The following is a 19,173-nucleotide window of genomic DNA, read 5'->3' as shown; positions in this document are numbered from 1 at the left end:
GAGGCGGGGGGCGTTTCTCCGGAGCCTGATTTGCGCGGGGTGGTGAAGTGCCCTGGGGGAGGAGGGTGAGGCCCTCCTCACATGTCCCTTCCCTCCACACTCAAGGGAGACACAGAAGAAGAGAAGGCGGCGTGAGGGGCGTTTGTGAGGAAGAGTCTCTGTCCAGGGCGCGTTTGGGAGCCTGAGTGGACCACCAAGCAGGGGACACGGAATCCAAGTTCAGAGGAGGGTGTTCACCGCCCGTGTCCTTCTCCAGCATCTTGGGGAAGCCTCCGTGCGGGAATGGGGGCTGGGGCCTCAGGCAGAGGAGGGAGCCGGCCGTGAGACCCGGGCTGAGTGGGGGCGTGTGTCGGGTCAGAATGAGGAAGGCTTGGGGGCTGCTGATCCACAGCCACAGCGGCCACTCGCGTAGGGGCTCCCCGGGAGTCCCAGGCCGAAGCAGGAGATGCACAGGGAAGTCGCCATCGGAAAGAGCAGGACTCAGCAAACTGAGCCCACAGACCCCGGGGCTCACGTGTTGCCCGCGGCTGCCTCTGGGCCACAGCTGCAGGCCCAGCCAGTCCTTCCTGGGAGCGTGTCAGGGTTCGAGGGGTGCTTGTCGCCCCAGCTAGCAGAACGGGGAGAGTGAGTGAGGAGTGGACCAGCCAGTCAGGTGGCCAAAGGAGGAGGCGGTGGTGAGCGTGACTAGCCGAGCGCTCGGGTCCCCAGGTCATGCCTGGGTGTGGGGGGTGACCGCCACGGTTATAATTGCCTGTGGTCCCTGGAGCTTTCAGGACCTTCCGATGGGGGACGGGGGGTGGACAAGCATGAGGAGATGATGTTGCTAGAGGTCGCCCCCCCAGGTCCCTTAAATACCTCCTGCCCCTCCCCCTTCCAGTGAGCAGCTCCAGGGACAGGGTGAGCGCTGCCCTGGGTGGGGGCAGGGGTCACAGGAGCACAGTGTTCTGGGAGGTGCCAGTTCAGGGCAGCCCTTGTCCTGGGGAGCAGGATTCTGAGGGACGGGGGTGGAAACAGCTCTGGAGAGGGCAGTGTGGGGACTTGGGGGGTGAGACCAAGGTGTCCAAGAAGGGGCCCTGCCGACACCAGACACGTGGGAGAGGCTGGGCGGTGTGGGCGCAAGTGCCCAGTGTCTCTTCCAAACCTGGCCGGCACGCTGAAATGTGAAGACCGTGTCTTCTTCCTTCCCCAAGGAAAGCATCCCCCCACCCAAAACCAAATTCTGGGCTTCCCGGGGAGGCAGTGGCGAGCAGGTGAAGCTGTGAGGGTTGCCCGTGGGAAAGTGCGTCCCTCGTGGCCTTGGGGGGCTGGGCTCCAGGTCGTGAGTTTGTTGTCCTGCCCAGAGCGTGTCCTGACCTGGGGCTCCCTGGGCATTTTGAATTTTTGTTTTTAAAACAAAGTAACATTTATTTCTTTGTTTTTATCTTAAAAGGGAACTTAATTTGCAAAGTGGAAGGATTCATTTCAACCCCCCAGAATCCTGCCGAGGCAGGAGAGTGCGCAAGGCTCGCGGGAGAGGCCCAGCTGCCACAGCCGCCCCGGGCGCCCCCGACGGCTCCCCTTGCCCTTCCCGGCGGCGGCCCCTGGGCAGTGCCGGGTGGGTTGCCCGCCCGCCTCGCCCTTGCCTCTCCACCCCTCGGGAGGCAGGTGTGGCCTCCCCAGGCAGAGAGAAGGGACAGGTCCACGGCCCAGGTCCTTGTTCACATTCTCTTCCCTCTTCTCGTTCCGCAGGGGTGTTCACTCACCAGATCCCGCCCCCAGAGCCTCCGAAGCCATGAGCACAGCAGGCCCAGACAGCAGCAGCCGGGGCCTGCATCTCCCCCGAATCTCTTCCAACTCCAGCAAATAGAGTTTCTCAAGGGGCTGCTCCCTGAAGCCCCCCTGACCGGAAAGCAGACGCCATCACTGCCACCGCTGGTCTCTGAACTCCGGCCGAGGTTTCCAGGCCTGCCTGCCGGGAGCAGGGAGCTGGGGGCCTGGGGTGTCCGGGCGGGCGTGCCTCCCCGACATCAGGTGCTCCCGAGGGCGTGCCCGCGTCCTCCCCAGCGGGGCCGCGCTCTGCCGTGGAGAGGTGTGGACAGGCTCTCCTCGCACTTCCAGGAGCTCGGTATCCGCCAGGGCCAGGACGAGAGAGTCTCGCAGCTCGTCCTGCAGCAGCTCGGGGAAGGGACGGCTGCCACGGCCCATGATCTGGCTGGGAGGCTCAGAGTCCCGAAGAAGGAAGTCAATCGAGTTCTGTATTCTCTGGAGAAGAAGGGTCAGCTGTGTCGGGAGGCAGGAACACCCCCTCTGTGGAGAGTCGCCGCTCAGGCCGGGAGCCGGCACAACCAGGTAGCCAGCGCCTGCAGCCGCAGCTGGGACGTGCCCGCCTCGGACCCCGGTTTGGAAACTGAAGACGGAAGCTGCGAGCCTGGCTTGGAAGGCCCTCCCGAGCCTTTGGACATGGCCGAGATCAGGGAGAAAGTCTGTGACTTCCTGTTCGACGTGTGTGGCGCCTCTGCCCTGAACGTGGCGAAGAACATCGGCCTCAGCAGGGCCCGGGATGTCAACGCCGTGCTGGTCGACCTGGAGCGGCAGGGCGACGTGTACCGGCTGGGCGCCACTCCCCCGGTGTGGCACCTGACCGACAAGAAGCGGGAGCGCGTCCAGATGAAGAGAAGCGTGGCCGCTGTCCCCGAAACCAGAGGCGATGCGGTGCCCCCCTCCCGTCCCCCGGCTGCACCGGACACCTCGGACAGTGTCGCGGCCGCCGTGGTGCGGAACGGGCAGGAGCCGGTCCTGAAGCTGGAGAACAGGCAGGAGGCGGTGCCGGAGCCGGTGAGGCCGAAGCCGCCGGCGCACGACAACGGCCCCACGAGGACAGGCTACGTGGACTTTGAGAACGGCCAGTGGGCCACGGACGACATCCCGGACGACCTGAACAGCATCCGCGCCGCGCCGGGCGAGTTCCGTGCCATCATGGAGATGCCGTCCTTCTACAGCCACGGCTGGCCGCGGTGCTCCCCCTACAAGAAGCTGACCGAATGTCAGCTGAAGAACCCCATCAGCGGGCTGCTCGAGTACGCCCAGTTCGCCAGCCAGACCTGCGAGTTCAACCTGCTGGAGCAGAGCGGGCCACCCCACGAGCCTCGGTGAGAGACCACCGCCAGCCAGACCCGCACCCGTGCCAGGCAGCCTCGCCCCTCGTGGGGCCCCCGCCTCTTCCCTTGGCCCCTCTATCTTGCGGGGAGCTCGCCCTGCCGCCGGCCCTTCCTCCCGAGGTGCGGGCCTCGCAGCAGCCAGTCAGGGGGTGGCCGACCCTCGGGCTGGGAGGCAGCTTCCTCGAACCAGCTTCCGTACCTCAGTGTCATGCCTCCGAGGGCTGGAGGACGTGGAGCCTGGACCCCACCCCCATGCCCGGGTCCTTCCCTCCCTTCCCTGAGCTGAGTTCCCAGGACAGGCACAGAACAGGTCGGGTGGCCCGGGGCGCACACACGGGAAGCAGGGGCAGGTCCTCATGCGGCTCAGCTCCCCCGGGGACCAGGTAGTGTGAGCGCCCACAGCTGCCCGCCTGTCCGAGGTGGAAGTTACGGCCTCCTGATCTGTGCAGTCAGAAAGTTTCTTGCTCCAGCAGCCAGCCGGGCCCCACACCGTAGGCCCCTGCAGGCCGCTGAACAGACCGGGCGAGATGGGGGGCTGCCTAGATGGGGCTGCTGAAGACCAGAGGCCGCACCGTGCCGCCCCCGAGTGGGCCATTGGGGGAGGGAGAGAGTCCCCTTGTCTCCTGGGTTCGTGGGCTGGTGTCCAAGGGCGGGGCTTCCCAGCGGTGACCCTTGCTCCTTCTGTCCATCATCTTTATGACAGAGACAGCCGGCAGGAGCACAGTTGAGACGGGGGTGTGTGTCCGGAAGCCGGCAGGGCCAGGACTGCTCTATGTCTGGGACCGAGGGTGGGGGGGAGGGCGGCAGCGGCGTGCCCTTCTTTCCCTCCACTCCCCACCCCCCAGAACTGGGGGCAAGCAGTAGGTTTTGTGGTTAACCTTTTTTTGGACTCCAGCTATGAGAAACGTTGGTGCAACGTACAAATACTTCAGAAGACCTAACGGGTAAGAGGTTTGACCCGCTTCTCTCAGCGAAGTCGCGGGTTGAGCAAACACCCAAACAGATGTGAGAACTGGAGCGCAGGAGGTCCAGGTTAAGTCCAGGGGCCCAGAACGAAGGCTTTTTGGTCTTCTCTGTGACCAGGGGCTCTGGACAGATGGGCCTTAGCTGACTCAGACCCAACCGTAGGGCCTGGTCTCCAGGGAGTGGGGGCAGGGGAGGACCCAGGGCCCACAGGTGCCTCAAGTGTGAGGCCAGGCAGGCTCGGGGCTCTGTGCGCGCGAGGCCGTGCGGAAGGAGCTTCACTGTCTGCAGGAGCCGCCCCAGCGGCCGCCAGTGGACCCGCTGCTCGAGAACGAAGGCTGCGGGTCGCCGCAGTGGAGGCTTTGGCTCGTGTTGTCTGTGCTCTCTGAACTCTCTCTTGACTCGTTGGTGATGGCGGGTCTCCCCGCAGCCGTGTTTGCTCTGATGAGCTCTGGGAAGGGTCCCTGGCTGCTGTGTCTCCGGAAGGTAGCAGCTGAGGCTCCAAAGGGACGGAAGCCCCCATGCGTCGCAGGAGGGCCCTGGGGTGCGGGGCCCCGCGGGGAGGGCGGCAGGCACGGCCAGGCCCGCACTCACCCATCTCCTCACTTTCAAGATTTAAATTCCAAGTCATCATTGGTGGCCGAGAATTCCCCCCGGCGGAAGCCGGCAGCAAGAAGGTGGCCAAGCAGGACGCGGCCCTCAAAGCCATGACCATCCTGCTCGAGGAAGCGAAAGCCAAGGACGGGGGAAGACCAGAAGAGCCCTACGGCTGCTCCACAGAGAAGAGCTCAGAGAAGGTGGGCATCTTGCCTTCTGGGGGCCCCGTGCTCCGCCCCTGCCTTGGCCTCACTCCCCTGCCCCACACCCAGCGCCCCTGCTTGCCCGCCTCCCAGCACAGCTGGGGTTACAGACCACCAGGCTGGAGAGCGGCCTCAGAGACGGCCGAGTCCAAGCTCCGTCGCTGGCAGATGAGACACGGGACGCAGGACGGCTTAGTGACGCGGCCTTTGCTGCCGTGCCCTCCGCCTCCCTCGGCCCTCTCCCTCTGGGCCGTCAGCCCCTCGCGTGGGGTTGACCCCTCGCCAGTCTCCCCGCCGGGACGCAGCAACCGCGGTTTCTCAGCCGTTTCTCTCATCTCTCGTTTTCTCCAGTCGGCAGAGTCCCAGCCCAGCGCCCCTTCCGCGGCAGCCTTGTTTTCGGGGAAGAACCCGGTCACCACCTTGCTGGAGTGTGTGCACAAGCTGGGGGCGTCCTGCGAGTTCCGCCTCCTGTCCAGAGAAGGCCCCGCCCACGACCCCAAGTACTTCTCTGGCATCGGGCATCTCCGCCGGGCTTTCCCGGAAGAGCGAGAATGCCCTCCTCGCCTTCCGAGGGGCGGCCGGTCATCCTGCCGGGCCGTCGCCTGTCCTCCACACGGGAAGCGGGGGGCCGTGCGGTGCGCTCACCGCCGTGCTGCGACAGTCTGGGATTAGGACCTCAGAGGGCGACGCGGGGACCGAATGCTAGGGAGCCTCTTGGCCTGGCGGTAGCTGGTGGTGGGTCTGCAGATCTGCTTGTCCCCGGGTCTCGGCACACTCTGCGTCCCGGAGGACGGCTCCCGGAGGAGGTCCCAGGGCCCCGACACGTAGGGCCGCATGGGTCGAGGCGCAGAAAGGCCATACCAGCTCGGAGAGGCCGCTCTGACCCTGCTCCTCTGTGTCCTGCCAGGTTCCAGTACTGCGTGGCCATGGGAGCCCACACCTTCCCCACCGTGAGTGCCCCCAGCAAGAAGGTGGCCAAGCAGATGGCAGCTGAGGAAGCCATGAAGGCTCTGCACGGAGAAGCCACCAGCTCAGCGGCTCTGGACACCCAGGTGGGCCATCGTGGCGACCCCGGGACCCAGCACCGCCCCGGGCACCCCCCAGCTGCCCCCGTGCTCACGGTTCCTCCTTGTGCGCTGACTCCCCTTCAGCCCGGGGGCACGAGCATAGAGCCCTTCGATAACCTGCAGTCCGAGCTGCCCAGCAAGGTCAGGAGGATCGGCGAGCTCGTCCGGTACCTGAACACCAACCCCGTGGGCGGCCTGCTGGAGTACGCCCGCTCCCACGGCTTCGCGGCCGAGTTCAAGCTGGTCGACCAGTCCGGCCCTCCGCACGAGCCCAAGTGAGTGTCTCGGCCCGCATGGCCGCGTGCCGGGAGGGGAGAGGACAGGCTGCCCCCAGGGCCACAGGGGCAGGACGGCCTGGAAGATCCCCGTGACCGTCTAGAGAGTACAGTCCCTCCCAGAGCAGGTGTGCTCCGTTTTGATTAATTTTTTTAAGGTTTTATTTATTTATTTGACAGAGATCACAGGCAGAGAGGCAGGCAGAGAGAGAGGAGGAAGCAGGCTCCCAGCCAAGCAGAGAGCCAGATGCGGGGCTCGATCCCAGGACCCTGGGATCACGACCCGAGCCGAGGGCAGAGGCTTGAACCCGCCGAGCCCCCAGGCGCCCCTAAATCTTTTTTTTTTTTTAACATAAGCTCAGCACCAGGGCGCTTGTCGGGAGCCCAGGACCGAGAGTCGCCGTGGCCCGGCTGGCTGGGCACCGCCGCAGCTGCACAGCCCACAGCACAGGTGCTCCGGTGTTGAGGCTGTCTCGTCGAGCAGGGACACAAAGTCTCTCCTGAAGCGGACGCCCGCAGCCCTCACTTTGGGTGCGGAGCGGTCCTGCTGCCAGAGGCCGTCCTCGTGCTCTGCCTGCTCGCGAGGGCGGTTCCGGGCCGGGAACAGTTTTCGAGGGTTTCGCTCTTTGTGTAGGTCATGCGCGCCTTAAAATGCAACGCGAGAATCTTGCCCCCCCCTCGCGCCCCGACACGCCGCCGCACGGTCCTCACGCCTCCGTGCGTCCTTCCAGACCGTCTTCCCGTAACCGCGAGCCGGGCCGGCCTGCGGCCACTTCGTCACAGACGCGTGTGTGCCCTGAGCCCTGCGGCCGTTCATGCGTAACAGGGCAACCTCGGCGAGGTGTCAGGGTCCCGCTCTGTTCTCTGGGAAGGTGCTCCGTGCTTCCCCAGTGCACTGACCGGGCTACCCGCCAGACCCTTGTGACCAGTGTGTGGGTCATTTCCACTCTGTGACTCCCGTGAATGACAGCTTCGTGGGCGTCTAAAATCTCGGTAGACGTTGCCGAATCGCCCCGCAGCGAGATTAGAGCGTCGCCGCTTCCATCGGCCGGGAGACGGCTCGCCCCGTCATGGCCAGCGCGGAGGCAGGGGACTCCCTGCGGTCCGTAAGGACAGAGCGCGTTTGGGATTTCCTGCCCGGCCGGTGCTGGGTGCGGTCTTCACTTCTTGCCTTTCTTCATAAAGGCAGAAATCCTCTTCAGATGGTCTTCGGTTGGCAGAAGCGGGTACTCACGTAGGTCTTCAGTAAAGGGTTAGGACATCTGAACCAATTTTTACCTTTGCCGTTCTAAAACGTGAGAAATGGGGTCTGGGTGCCATGCACAGATTAGTCTGTGGCAAGATGTTTGTTGTTGTTATTTACCGAATAATAATAAGGACGAAGCTCAGAGTCCTCTCCAGGGATGCCAGAAAGGCTTTTAATAAAATCCAACGTCCGTTCAGATTCAAAAACCAAGCCGTTAATCAAGTAGACATCACTACGGGCCTCCTCAAGAGCGGGGTCCCCGCGTAGGTCTGAAGTCAGCCGCCAGGCGTTCACTCCATGTTGGACAGGGAGCTGTTTGCGGCAGGTCGGGACACGGGGGTGCCCGGGTCCCCGTGCTTCTCGGCACGCTGGCGCCGCCAGCCGGTGAGGACAGAGAAGGGGGGGAGAGGACGCTGCCCTCGGGCGCAGATCGGGATCGGGCTCGTGCCCCTGAGCCACGCGGGAGCGGCGGGTGGGCACACCCTGCCGAGGGGAGGCGGAGCGCAGGGACTTGGGAAACAAGGGCCGACGTGGTGAGCCTCCCGCGTGCGGTTCGCGGACGCGGGACAGGAAAATAGCCTGTTGGCGGCAGCCGCCGAGCAGGTGGAAGATGCGCACGTTCTGAGCAGGAAACGCGCCGGCTCCGGGGCTCTGTGATTCGGTAGAAAACCCGGTTTCGGGACCGCAGCTGGGCCCAGACGAGTGGTTACGTTTCACGTGATCCTGCTGGGGACGGGGTGCACCTGACTTCTTGGAGACCCGCGAGACCTGATTCCCGGGTTCACACGAGAGTCCGTGTGGGGCGCCCGGGTGGCCCAGTGGGTGAAGCGTCTGCCTTCAGCTCAGGTCCGGATCCGGGGGTCCCAGGGTCGAGCCCCGTTCAGCAGAGTCGGCTTCTCCGTCTCCCTCTGCTGCTCCCCGTGCTTGTGCGTGCTCTTTCTGACAAATAAAGAGGGAAAAGGGAAAAGAAAAAGGAAAATCCAGGAGAATAGCCAGAAAGTTCTAAAGGACCTGCACGGCCCGTGGTCCCGGCCGGCTCTCACGGCAGACACGGGGGGAGGGGGCTGCCCACCGTGTCCCCGCAGGACATCATTGGCGTCTTTCCCCGTGCCACATGTCATCTCGTGTCCAGGACTTCAATATAAGGCAGGGGCGCCCGGCTCGCTCGGTGTGGTGCGACTCTCCATCTCGGTGTTCTGGGTTCGAGCCCCATGTTGGTGTAGAGATTGCTTAAAAATAAAATCCTAAAAATATATACGTAAAATAAATCATAACATCACAGGTCAGAGTGAGGTTTTTACTTGAGAACTTTGGAATGGCAAAGCTTTTCCGTGAAAGAAAGTCAGGAAGACAGAGGTGTGGTGTCGGGAGAATTGGGGTCTCAAAAGACCACCTGAGGGTAAAACACTGGCAGCTGATTTCTTTATAAGTAAGGGGTTCTTTCCACTGAGAGGCGTGTGAGCTAAATGCGCACGTGCTCAGTGTGCTCACGTGTCCGTGAGGTGTCCTCCGAGCGTCACAGCGGGGAGTGGAGAGCAGCGCTTCCGGGGGGGGGCCCTGGAAACCCTCCCGCACCCTGCATGGCTGCTCTGCTGTTTCAACGGACGACCCGAGGTGGTGTGTGGACTGGCAAATCGTGGGGGGCGCCCACCCCGGCGCCGCGCATGGTGCGTGCAAACGGGCGTGGAACACCTGTGGGCACAGCGGGGACTCGGGGAGGGCTGGGATGCAGGCGCAGGGCCAGCTCTGCGAGGACGGAAAACCGGGCCCAGTGTTTGCTTCTGGAGATGAGGGACACTTCCTCCCCTCGTGTACTTAACGACGGGAAAGTCTACTTACGCGGTAACCCACTGCTAAGTTGTGTTTCTTTTTTAAGTATTTATTTGACAGAGAGCGCGATCACAAGTAGGCAGAGAGGCAGGTGGGGTTGGGGGGGGAAGCAGGCTCCCCGCTGAGCAGAGAGCCCGATGCGGGGCTTGATCCCAGGACCCTGAGATCATGACCCAAGCCGAAGGCAGAGGCTTAACCCACTGAGCCACCCAGGCGCCCCCACTGCTCAATTTTAAAAGGTGGTTCCAGGAGAAGAGCTCACAACCCAGTGTCTTATTTTTTTTTTTTTAAGGTTTATTTATTTATTTATTTGATAGAGAGATCACAAGTAGAGAGGCAGGCAGAGAGAGGGGGGGGATGCAGGCTCCCTGCTGAGTAGAGAACCCAATGTGGGGCTCGATCCCAGGACCCTGAGACCATGACCTGAGCCGAAGGCAGAGGCTTTAACCCACTGAGCCATCCAGGCGCCCCCGGTGTCTTATTTTGAATTTGTCTCCTTAGTAAGTGATGTTGACTCATTTCTTCACGTTCACATGTTATCTGTGTTTCTTGGATATGAACCACCTGTTCGTGTCCTTGTCTGTCTTTCGGCTCTGACTTCCTCCCAGGAGAGTGTGAAGCCCGGTAAGAAGGACTTGAGGACACTGGCCCAGGGCACCGGAGAACCTCCTGGCCTGTGACGGGCACGCTGGCTCGCGGGGCCTGCCCTTGGCGCCTAGCGGCCTTCCCATGTCGCCAGCCTCGCTCCTCACGCCGTCCTTCTGTCCGGCTCCCCTTCCGCTTGCGTGAAACCCTCCCTCGGACTTCCGGGACTCAGGCAGGGTTTAAGAACTTACCAGGAGTGAGGGGAGGGCGTGAAGACCCCCGGGGCTGCGGGCAGGGGGCCGCCGCAATGGCTCTGCGACAGGAGAGTACTGCTTCCCTCCGTCTGCTCTGCTCCGCGACCGCATGCCAGCATCTCGCTGCTGGAAGCCACCAGCTGTGGGGGCCGAGACCTCTGCAGGACCCTGGGTTTCGCCTCTTACGCTGTTTTCCTCTGGTCCTTCCCATCTCCATGGGCGACCTCACTGTCCCCCCAGTAGCTCACACCAGTGGCCAGGTATGGGTCATCATGTCCAGCCCCTTCCCCTCCCTCAAGGAGACCAGTCTCGGGCTCTGTCTTAGACGTCCTGCTTTCCAGACCCTCCCTCCTGCCACCAGGCCTCTCCTCTGCACCACCGTCCCTCCTTTGTTCCTTCGTCCGGAGAACGTTTCTGGTCGTTCTGTTTGGACAGGGGCCAGGTTGGACCCAGTGATCCCCTAGGGAGACGTAGGGTCTCCCGTCTCGTGTGTGTTCTAAAGAGCTCGAGGTGCGTGATGGGTTGCGAGTCTGCTCAGCGTGGCCTGACTTCGTGCGGACGGGAGCCGCGCCACGGCCCAGGGACGGTTCGGAGGAAGCCGGAGTTCTGGGCAGGGCCTGGTTCAGCGCAGGCCTGTGGTGGGAGGGCAGCGAACCTGCCAAGGCAGGAGGCCCGGCCCGTCCACACTGGCCACAGAAAGCCCCTAGGGACGGTCTCTTGCTCCCTGCTGCCCTTGGCCCTCTCCCCAGCATTTTCACTGTTTCATCCTCACTCCTCTGTCCTGCTCGTAGGATCCTTTCCTTTGTTCAGACTTTCTCCAAACCCCCTTCTAACTCCCACCTGACGCCCGTCTGCTTCATCGAGTGACAGGAGAGACGCTTTCTCTTCCCGTCGCCTTCCGTGCCCACCTGCACCTGCTCTGCTGTGCGGGTCCCCCCTCCTTGTGCCCCGCATCCCCTCCCAGCACCACCTCCCCCTTCAGCCCTGCGTGCCCGCAGCGGTCAGCAGGCCTTGCTGTGAACCACCTGGCAGGGCCCCCCGGCCCCCTGCGCCCCTCACCACCGCACCTCCTCTCGTCTTCGGGGTCTTGGCTTCCTTAACTTGGTGTCCCCAGCGTGCTAGGAAAAGGCAGACCACAGGCCTCCTACAGTTACTAGGCACAGGGAGCGTGGCTGGTGGGGGTCCCGGCATCCGACCCCCAGCCTGACCCCAGCCTGCGCCATGTTTGGTCCCACGTACAGTGGCCGTTTGCCGTGTACACAGCGGTTTGCTCACAGGGATCGTGGAAGCCGGCGTTGGGCCCTTTCTCCAGTGGCGTCTGCTCACGCCATGTCTCTGGGCTCATTTCAGTGATTCTCACGATGTCTAAAATTCTCCGTAGTTAGCAGTCCGTGTTCTGTGGTTACGAGTCACTGAAAGCTCAAATGGTGGTTAGCGTCTTTTTAGCAATGAAGTGCTTTTTAATTAGGGGACGCGTGTTGTTCAGATCTAAGGCCGTTGCACACCCGAGACGCTCAGTAGCCCTAACTTCTGTTGCACTGGAAAACCAGGAAGTTGGTTTTGTCTCACTTTATCTTGGTACTGGCTTTACTGTGCCGGTCCGGGACCCGGCCACGACGGCTCCGAGGGGAGCCTGTGTGTGTGTGTGTGTGTGTGTCTGCGTGCAAAACTCGTGTCCTTTTCAAACACGTGGAACAGACGTGAGATTCTCCTGAGTCTCGGGCAGGACCCCACTGCCTTCCGGCATCTTTCACGCCATGTCCCCTCCCCCTGGGGCTTCCGTCACCCCCCAGCCCGCGCCCAGCTACTGGCTGGCATGAGGGGAGGCATGAGGCACGTCGCGGCTCAGGAGCCCGGCCCCGAGCCTCTGTGGACCGGGGCGCCTCGTAGGGGCTCAGTGGCCCGGTGTGTCTCTCGGTTCTGGGGCCCCCTCCGATCTCTGGCGAGGGACTCAGGACGCCCGCACGCAGCGTCGTGTCTTAGCACGTCTCCCGCTGAGCAGAGTCAGGGTAGAGGTGAGCACGCGGCGGGAGCAGACAGGTGGCATCTGTCTCTGCAGAGGCCCCCGTGCGAGTCCCCGGGGCCCAGGTCCGGGAGGGGCTGCCTGACGGACGGCCGTCCGGTCGGGCGCTGTCTTTATCCCCTGTTTCTCCTCCCAAGGTTCGTCTACCAGGCAAAAGTTGGGGGTCGCTGGTTCCCAGCCGTCTGCGCGCACAGCAAGAAGCAGGGCAAGCAGGAGGCGGCGGATGCGGCGCTGCGCGTCTTGATTGGGGAGAACGAGAAGGCCGAGCGCATGGGTTTCACAGAGGTAACCCCAGTGACCGGGGCCGGTCTCAGAAGAATTGTGCTCCTCTCCAGGTCCCCAGAAGCACAGCCAAAGACAGTTAAGACGTCGACTCTTGGTGCTCTCTCTTCCTGGGGTCCTGCTGACTCCTCTCTGGGTGGACTTGGCGCTTCACTCGCCGTCCTGGGCCGTAGGCGGGGGCTGTGGCGGGGGCCCCGGCGGCACGCGGAGCCAGGCCCGTGCGCGCGCCCCTGACGCAGCCTTGTGCCCGCAGCTCCCGCTCAGCGGCAGCACGTTCCACGACCAGATCGCCATGCTGAGCCACCGCTGCTTCAACGCGCTCACCAACAGCTTCCAGCCCTCGCTGCTCGGCCGCAAGATCCTGGCCGCCGTCATCATGAAGAAGGCCTCCGACGACCTGGGGGTGGTGGTCAGCCTGGGCACAGGTCAGGGGGGGCTCGCCGCCTAGGCCCAGGCGTGGGGGGCAGGGGTGGGGCTGGAGGCAGGCCCCACCCTTCGCCCCCCACGGACCGCCTCTGCACCTCCCACCCCGGGGCGTCTGGGCTCAGGCCGTGATCTCAGGGTCCCAGTCTCTGGGCAGTGGGCTCCAGGCCCTGAGAGGTGGGATCAGGCTCCGTGGTCAGCGGGGAGTCCCTTGTCCGTCCCCGCCCCACCCCTGCCCAGACCCTCCTCGCACTCCCTTTCTCAGAAAAAAAAGGAGAAGCCAAACAGCCTCTGTCCTGTTTGTCTTCACTTCCCGGGGAAGGGTCACGCTTGTTGTCCCTGCCTCCCAGGGAACCGCTGCGTGAAGGGGGACTCGCTCAGCCTGAAGGGGGAGACGGTGAACGACTGCCACGCGGAGATCATCTCCCGGCGAGGCTTCATCAGGTGGGTGGGCCAGGGCCGCGCCGCTGCAGAGCCCGCCGTCCGCACCAGGCCCTCTTGGTCCCGTCGGGGCGCAGATGCCTTCCACCTGCGTCTGGGGACCGGGGGAGCCCCTCGCCGGCCCGCCCGCCCTGCCCTCTAGCTCACGTCTTTAGCAGGTCGGGGAGCAGAAGCGAGACCGACCTGAGAAGCCGGCTGGCTTTCCGAGGTGTCCGGGCCTCGGGCGGAGGCCTCCCCTGACGGAGGGCCGGGCCACATAGGCCACTGCGGTCTTAGCCACAGCTCCCCTCGCAGGTTCCTCTACAGCGAGCTGATGAAGTACAACCCCCAGACGGCGAAGGAGAGCATATTCGAGCCTGCGAGGGGCGGAGAAAAGCTGCAGATAAAAAAGAGTGTGTCCTTCCATCTGTACATCAGGTCCGTGTGGTCTCTGCTGCCCCCAGAGCCAGCCTGCCAGTCCCCGGGGTCAGGCGTCTGAGTGCCGTCCTGGCCCGTCAGGCGGAGCCATTCCCTGGGCTGCACTTGGCTCAGCGACCCGCGGGAGGCTGTGGGCGAGGCCCCGGGGACTGGGGGGCCCCCGCACAGCTGGGCTTTCACGGACGCCCCGTCCTGCAGCACGGCCCCGTGTGGGGACGGCGCCCTCTTCGACAAGTCCTGCAGCGACCGCGCCGTGGAGAGCTCCGACTCCCGTCACTACCCCGTCTTCGAGAACCCCAAACAGGGCAAGCTGCGCACCAAGGTGGAGAATGGTGAGTGGTGCACTCCCTCGCGTCCACGGGAAGGCTCCTGCTGGGAGGGGGTGACCTGGGGACGGGGTGCGGCGTAGAAGGCCAATTCCACTTGGCATCTGTAGTCGGGGAGCTGCGCGAGTCAGGTAGGAGGCGCAGTGTCTCTCCTGGCTAGAGACAGAGGCGCAGGAGTCCCCTTCCCATCCTTGATCTTCCCGGCCGGGGGGCAGGGGGAGAAGGGACGTGGGACCGAGTCCGAGGAGTGACAGGTGGGCGCCAAGTGTGTATCTGCGCAGCCACCTTCTGTCCGCCGGCCCCTCCTCCTCCAGGGCCCTTGGGGGGGGGGGTGTCTCCTCATCCCCGCCCCCCGCCCACTCAGGCCAGGTCACCTCCCTGCTCAAAACCCACGGAGCTGGCCAGGACCCAGCAGCTCGCTCCGCGGTGCGTCCCCAGGAGACCAGATGAGTGCATGCTGGTTCCTAACGGCGAGGGGCGAGAGTCACCCCAGTCTGGCCGCTGGCGAGTGACCCGAACGGGGTCTGTCTGTGTGGTGCGGTCGACTCGGCCGTGAGGGGGTGCAGCTCCTGCTACGACACAGACGAGCCCCGAGAAGGCAGCCAGTCACCAGAGGTCCTGCGTCTCGTGCCTCCGTTGGTGCGGAATGTCGGGGATACAGAGCAGGCCTCCCTGTAGAGACAAGAAGTGGACCTGTGGCCACCTGGGGCCTGGGCTGGGAGGGCTTGGTGCACGTGGGGATGCTGCTTTTGAGGGCAACGAAGGTTCTAAACTTGACCATGGGGAGGGCAGTGCCCCTGCGAACATACCAAAAACCATCGTGGCTTCAAATGGGTGAGTTCGATCTCCGTAGAGCTGTCACTGAACACGGCCACACCGTTTCCCACCGCCCTTCCCGCAGAAGCCAGGCCTGCACGCAGGTGCCTCAAGCCCACTGGCTCTTCTGCAGCAACCTGGGCAGCCCCGCCTCTCGCTGCCACAGGGCCTTTGCTTGTGCTGTTCCCAGCATCTGAAACTGTCGTACTCGGCTGTTGCTTCTCCCTGGTGTCTTTGCTACCCTGGCAGTTCCAGCCCTGGAGGCCCCCCCACTGTCCACTGCCGTCCCTCCTTCCCGGCTCCAAGCCCTGTTCCGCTCAGAGTCCCGTCCCTACTGCTTTGCTTGCTTGCTGTGGGTCTGACCCTTTCCGGCCCCACCCCCATGAACGTTCCAGGAGTGCAGGGATCTTCCGGTTTTGCTTCCGTTGTCCCCGCACGGAGCAGCGTGCCCCGCACCAGCCGGTGTGGTCCGTGAAGACGGACCGCGCGCAGCCGTGGCCCACGTGGGAGGCGCGCGAAGGCCACGCTGGGAAGGGGCCCGGCCCAGGGGCCCGCGTAGCTCTGACCTCAGTCTCTCCGCAGGGGAAGGCACAATCCCAGTGGAGTCCAGTGACATCGTGCCCACATGGGACGGCATCCGGCTGGGGGAGCGGCTGCGCACCATGTCCTGCAGCGACAAGATCCTGCGCTGGAACGTGCTCGGCCTGCAGGGGGCGCTGCTGACGCACTTCTTGCAGCCGGTGTACCTCAAGTCCGTGACCCTGGGTGAGGGGCCGCTGCCGCCCGCCGCCGTCCCCGTCCCGCACACCTCACTGCCCGCGAGCTGGGGGGAGGCGCGTCCCCTCGTGGGGGGAGACCGTGGCTTCCGGCGGCAGCGTCTGGGCTTCCTGGCCCCGCGCAGCCACCGCCAGCAAGGCCTGCCGCCTTGGTCCCCACCACCCCCTCGCACGTCCACGGCAGCGCCACAGCGAGCTCAGGTGCCCGCCTTGCCCACGCAGGTTACCTCTTCAGCCAAGGGCATCTGACCCGTGCCATCTGCTGCCGTGTGACGAGAGACGGGCGTGCCTTCGAGGACGGGCTGCGGCCGCCCTTCGTTGTCAACCACCCCAAGGTGCTGTGGCTCACTTTCTCTCCATGTTTGCTGTGGCCGGGGGGAGGGGGGCACCTCACGGACGTCCCCGGAGCTGGTCCTTCCGTCCTGTCGGACGCCAGGGGCTTTCTGCTTGGTCTGGGACCCGTCCGAGTTGAGCTGGGCTCGGGAGGACCAGAGTCTGTGCCAAACAAGTCCTGGCCGAGAGGAAAGATCCCGAGCCACCCCCCCTCTTGGGGGTCCCGAGTCCCTGCGGCAGGACCTTCCGGACGGTCTCCATCTTTCCCCTGTCGCCCCCGGGACCTCTAGGTTGGCCGAGTCAGCGTGTACGACTCCAAAAGGCAGTCGGGGAAGACGAAGGAGACGAGCGTCAACTGGTGCCTGGCGGACGGCTATGACCTGGAGATCCTGGACGGGACCCGGGGCACCGTGGACGGGTGAGGCGCCGGCCGTCTGCGGCGCGCCCCTGCCTGCACCCCCCGCTTCTCAGCTCCCTGGGGAGTAATGAGCGGTGTTTGTTCCTCCAGGCCACGGAACGAATTGTCCCGGGTCTCCAAAAAGAACATTTTCCTCCTGTTTAAGAAGCTCTGCTCCTTCCGGTGCCGCCGGGACCTGCTCAGACTGTCCTACGGCGAGGCCAAGAAAGCCGCCCGAGACTACGAGATCGCCAAGAACTACTTCAAGAAGAGCCTGAAGGACATGGGTTACGGGAACTGGATCAGCAAGCCCCAGGAGGAGAAGAACTTCTACCTCTGCCCCGTGTGAGGGGCCAGGACGGGGGACACCGGTGGGCTGGAGCTCTCCTCTGCGCGTCTGTCCGGAGCCGTTCCTTCCCTCTTTTCTTTCTCTGGTGGGAGCACTTCGGTGACACCGGGAGCTGTGGTGTCCCCGTGCCCTGCTTCTGCCGGGGCCCGCCCGCCTGCCCCCTGCCCTCTGCACCGGGAGGGAGGCGCGTCGTCCCCTCTCGCCCACCACGTGAGCCCCCCCGCTCAGGCCCGCTTTGGTCTCTGCTTCCGCCCCGTGTGTTCGCCGCACCCACGTCTCGGCGTCTGGGTCGGGCCTGGCCGCACCGAGTCCGGTCAGGGCTGGAGGCCTCTGTCTCCCTCTGCCCTTTGCGATTCCCTCCTTACGATCGTTATGTTTCTCCTTTCCTCCGCGAGGGCGAGAGGGGACTGTCATTCGGTGAAACAGGTGTGAGTGAGGACGGAGCTGACGAGCGCGTTCAGTTCTTCGCGGGGCCAGGCGGTCGGGACCCACAGGGGGCGCTCGGTGACCTTCAGGTCTTGCACTTTAGCCAGGGGGGTGCTGGGCAGCAGGGAGGGCTGGCCTCGGACTCGAGCCCACAGGAGCCCCACAGGGTGACACCAGCCGCCACGCAGACCGGCCTCGCGGGACCACCGCCCCCGCCGTCCTCCGGAAGCATTCCTGGGGCCTGTCCTGCTGGCGGGGACACAGACCCCAACCCCCGGCAGAGAGAGGTCCTGCACCGCGAGTCCCCTCTCCCCGATCATCAGGACTGAGAGGATGGGCGGAACAATCACGCCGGGCCGGGTCCCCGCGCCGCCTGTTCTCTCTCAGGACCAGGGGGAGTTGGCCGAGTCATGGGTGTGTTAGTTTTTTAAAAACTTCATAAATGCTGATTCTTAACTGCTACAGAGAACCTAGAAGTACACAGATTTAAAAATCAGATTTAGTTTTTCATTTACCCAAGACTTCTGGCTGCCGGAGAGCTCCAGAAGGTCAGGCCTCGGGCTGTCAGGGGTAGGGGGTTTCTGCAGGGCTGACGCCGGACCCCAGTTGAAACCACGTGGCCTGTCTACACCCCCGGCCAGCTCCCTGGAGCTCCACTCTGCCCACACCAACCAGACCTGAGCCCACCTCTAGGTGACCCCTTGGTCCCTGCCAGGGGCCAGGCCAGGCCCTCGGGTGACTGTCCCCCACCTCGCGCCCCACTCACAGCTAAGGAGGCAGCCCTTCCAGACCCCTCCCCCGCAGTGTGTATCCGCACACTCACACTCCGTTCTTGTGGCCACGATTCCCTCTGCTTCTGACCAAAAATTGACCAAAATTTAAACAAAAAACCAAGTTTTTTAGAAGGATACTAAAGAAGTCTGAGGAACAGCCAGGTGTCCCGAGGAGCTGGGCAGGACCCGGGGCCTGTGTTCTGGGGGCGCCCCACCTCGACCTGGCTGGAGGATCTCGGACCGGGAGCCCCAGGGTCGGCCTCTGCTGCAGGAAGGGGCTCGTGGTGCCCCCAGGACTGGAGAGGCAGAGCCCCCCCCAACAGTGCTCTACTTTCTTGTCTGATCTTTGTTTTTAGTAACCAGGACGCCCTTCTTCCTTTTTTTAAATGGTCTTTGTAGTTGATTTGTCCGAACTGTGGCTGTTGTGCATTCTCTGAATAATCACTTGTGAAACCGTCGCTGCTCGAAGCTACTTCCTTGACTCACGTGGAGCGACTGCGGGTCTGGGTCCTGGTGCGGCTCCAGGAGCGGGTGGGAGGGCCCAGGCACGGACTCGGTGTGGGGGGCTGCCCCGGGGTCCTCGATTCCGCTTTGATGTGTCCCCTGACAACCGTGACTAACAATATACATTCCTCAGAAATAAAGAGAATCTGAATTGTTAGGAAGTCTCCGGTCGTGGCTTCCCGGGGGAAGGAACGTGGGGGCAGAGGCGCCGCGGCCCTGCGGTTTCTGGGGACGGAGCCCCGGCCCGACACCTTGTCCTCGGGGCGGGAAAGCCAGCACATCCCACGGCACGCGCAGCCTCGTGCTTTGCCGGGGCGTCCGTCCCAGCCCCTGGCCCGAGCAGCAGCAAGTGCGTGCGCAGCGGGGGCTCGGGGCGCCAGGAGCAGCCGGACCGCGGTCTCGGGGGCAGGCGCGGGCGGGTTCTCGCGACCTCCACAGAGAATGCGCTCCTCCCCACACTGCCATGCCTGCCAGAGTCCCTAGCACAGCCGTCCTCCCGGGGGACACAGTCACTGCGAAGCCTCCCCACCCGGGACAGGTGGGGCAGCTGAGGCCAGGAGGACCAGTGATGAGTTTGGGGGCACATTAAGGACCACAGCTGTGTGTGGGTGTCGTTCGCGGTCCTCCGAGACCGGGACTGAGTCAGCTGGAGATGGGGAAGGAGATGTCCCCCCTGCAGGGACGTCTGGGGACCCCTCAGGCTGCTGCTGCCCCCCCACACCGGAGGAAA

At 64.0% G+C, this 19,173-nt stretch overlaps 1 protein-coding gene across 5 annotated transcripts in view; it reads left to right on the top strand.

The window, feature by feature from the left end:
- ADAR (adenosine deaminase RNA specific) overlaps positions 1–18,600 on the top strand; it is a 36,157-nt gene extending 17,557 nt beyond the window's left edge. For 2 of the 5 annotated variants that reach the window (XM_045982227.1, XM_045982224.1), the window contains exons 2-15: positions 1,729–3,128; positions 4,714–4,897; positions 5,252–5,400; positions 5,808–5,952; positions 6,052–6,242; positions 12,318–12,540; positions 12,716–12,887; positions 13,236–13,329; positions 13,621–13,743; positions 13,942–14,075; positions 15,468–15,650; positions 15,884–15,996; positions 16,285–16,412; positions 16,503–18,600. In XM_045982227.1, coding sequence (XP_045838183.1) covers positions 2,440–3,128; positions 4,714–4,897; positions 5,252–5,400; positions 5,808–5,952; positions 6,052–6,242; positions 12,318–12,540; positions 12,716–12,887; positions 13,236–13,329; positions 13,621–13,743; positions 13,942–14,075; positions 15,468–15,650; positions 15,884–15,996; positions 16,285–16,412; positions 16,503–16,740 — 2,766 coding nt within the window. In that variant the 5' untranslated portion in view covers positions 1,729–2,439 and the 3' untranslated portion in view covers positions 16,741–18,600. Of the gene's footprint in view, positions 1–1,447; positions 1,595–1,728; positions 3,129–4,713; positions 4,898–5,251; positions 5,401–5,807; positions 5,953–6,051; positions 6,243–12,317; positions 12,541–12,715; positions 12,888–13,235; positions 13,330–13,620; positions 13,744–13,941; positions 14,076–15,467; positions 15,651–15,883; positions 15,997–16,284; positions 16,413–16,502 lie in introns of those variants that run through there. The other 3 variants (XM_045982228.1, XM_045982225.1, XM_045982226.1) reach the window with 3 other exon arrangements.
- Positions 18,601–19,173: the final 573 nt, after the last annotated feature.

This window comes from Meles meles, chromosome 17 (assembly GCF_922984935.1).
Source record: "Meles meles chromosome 17, mMelMel3.1 paternal haplotype, whole genome shotgun sequence".
NCBI lineage: Eukaryota > Metazoa > Chordata > Mammalia > Carnivora > Mustelidae > Meles > Meles meles.
Note: the sequence above shows the minus strand (reverse complement) of the source record. Positions and strands in the feature narration are given on the sequence as shown.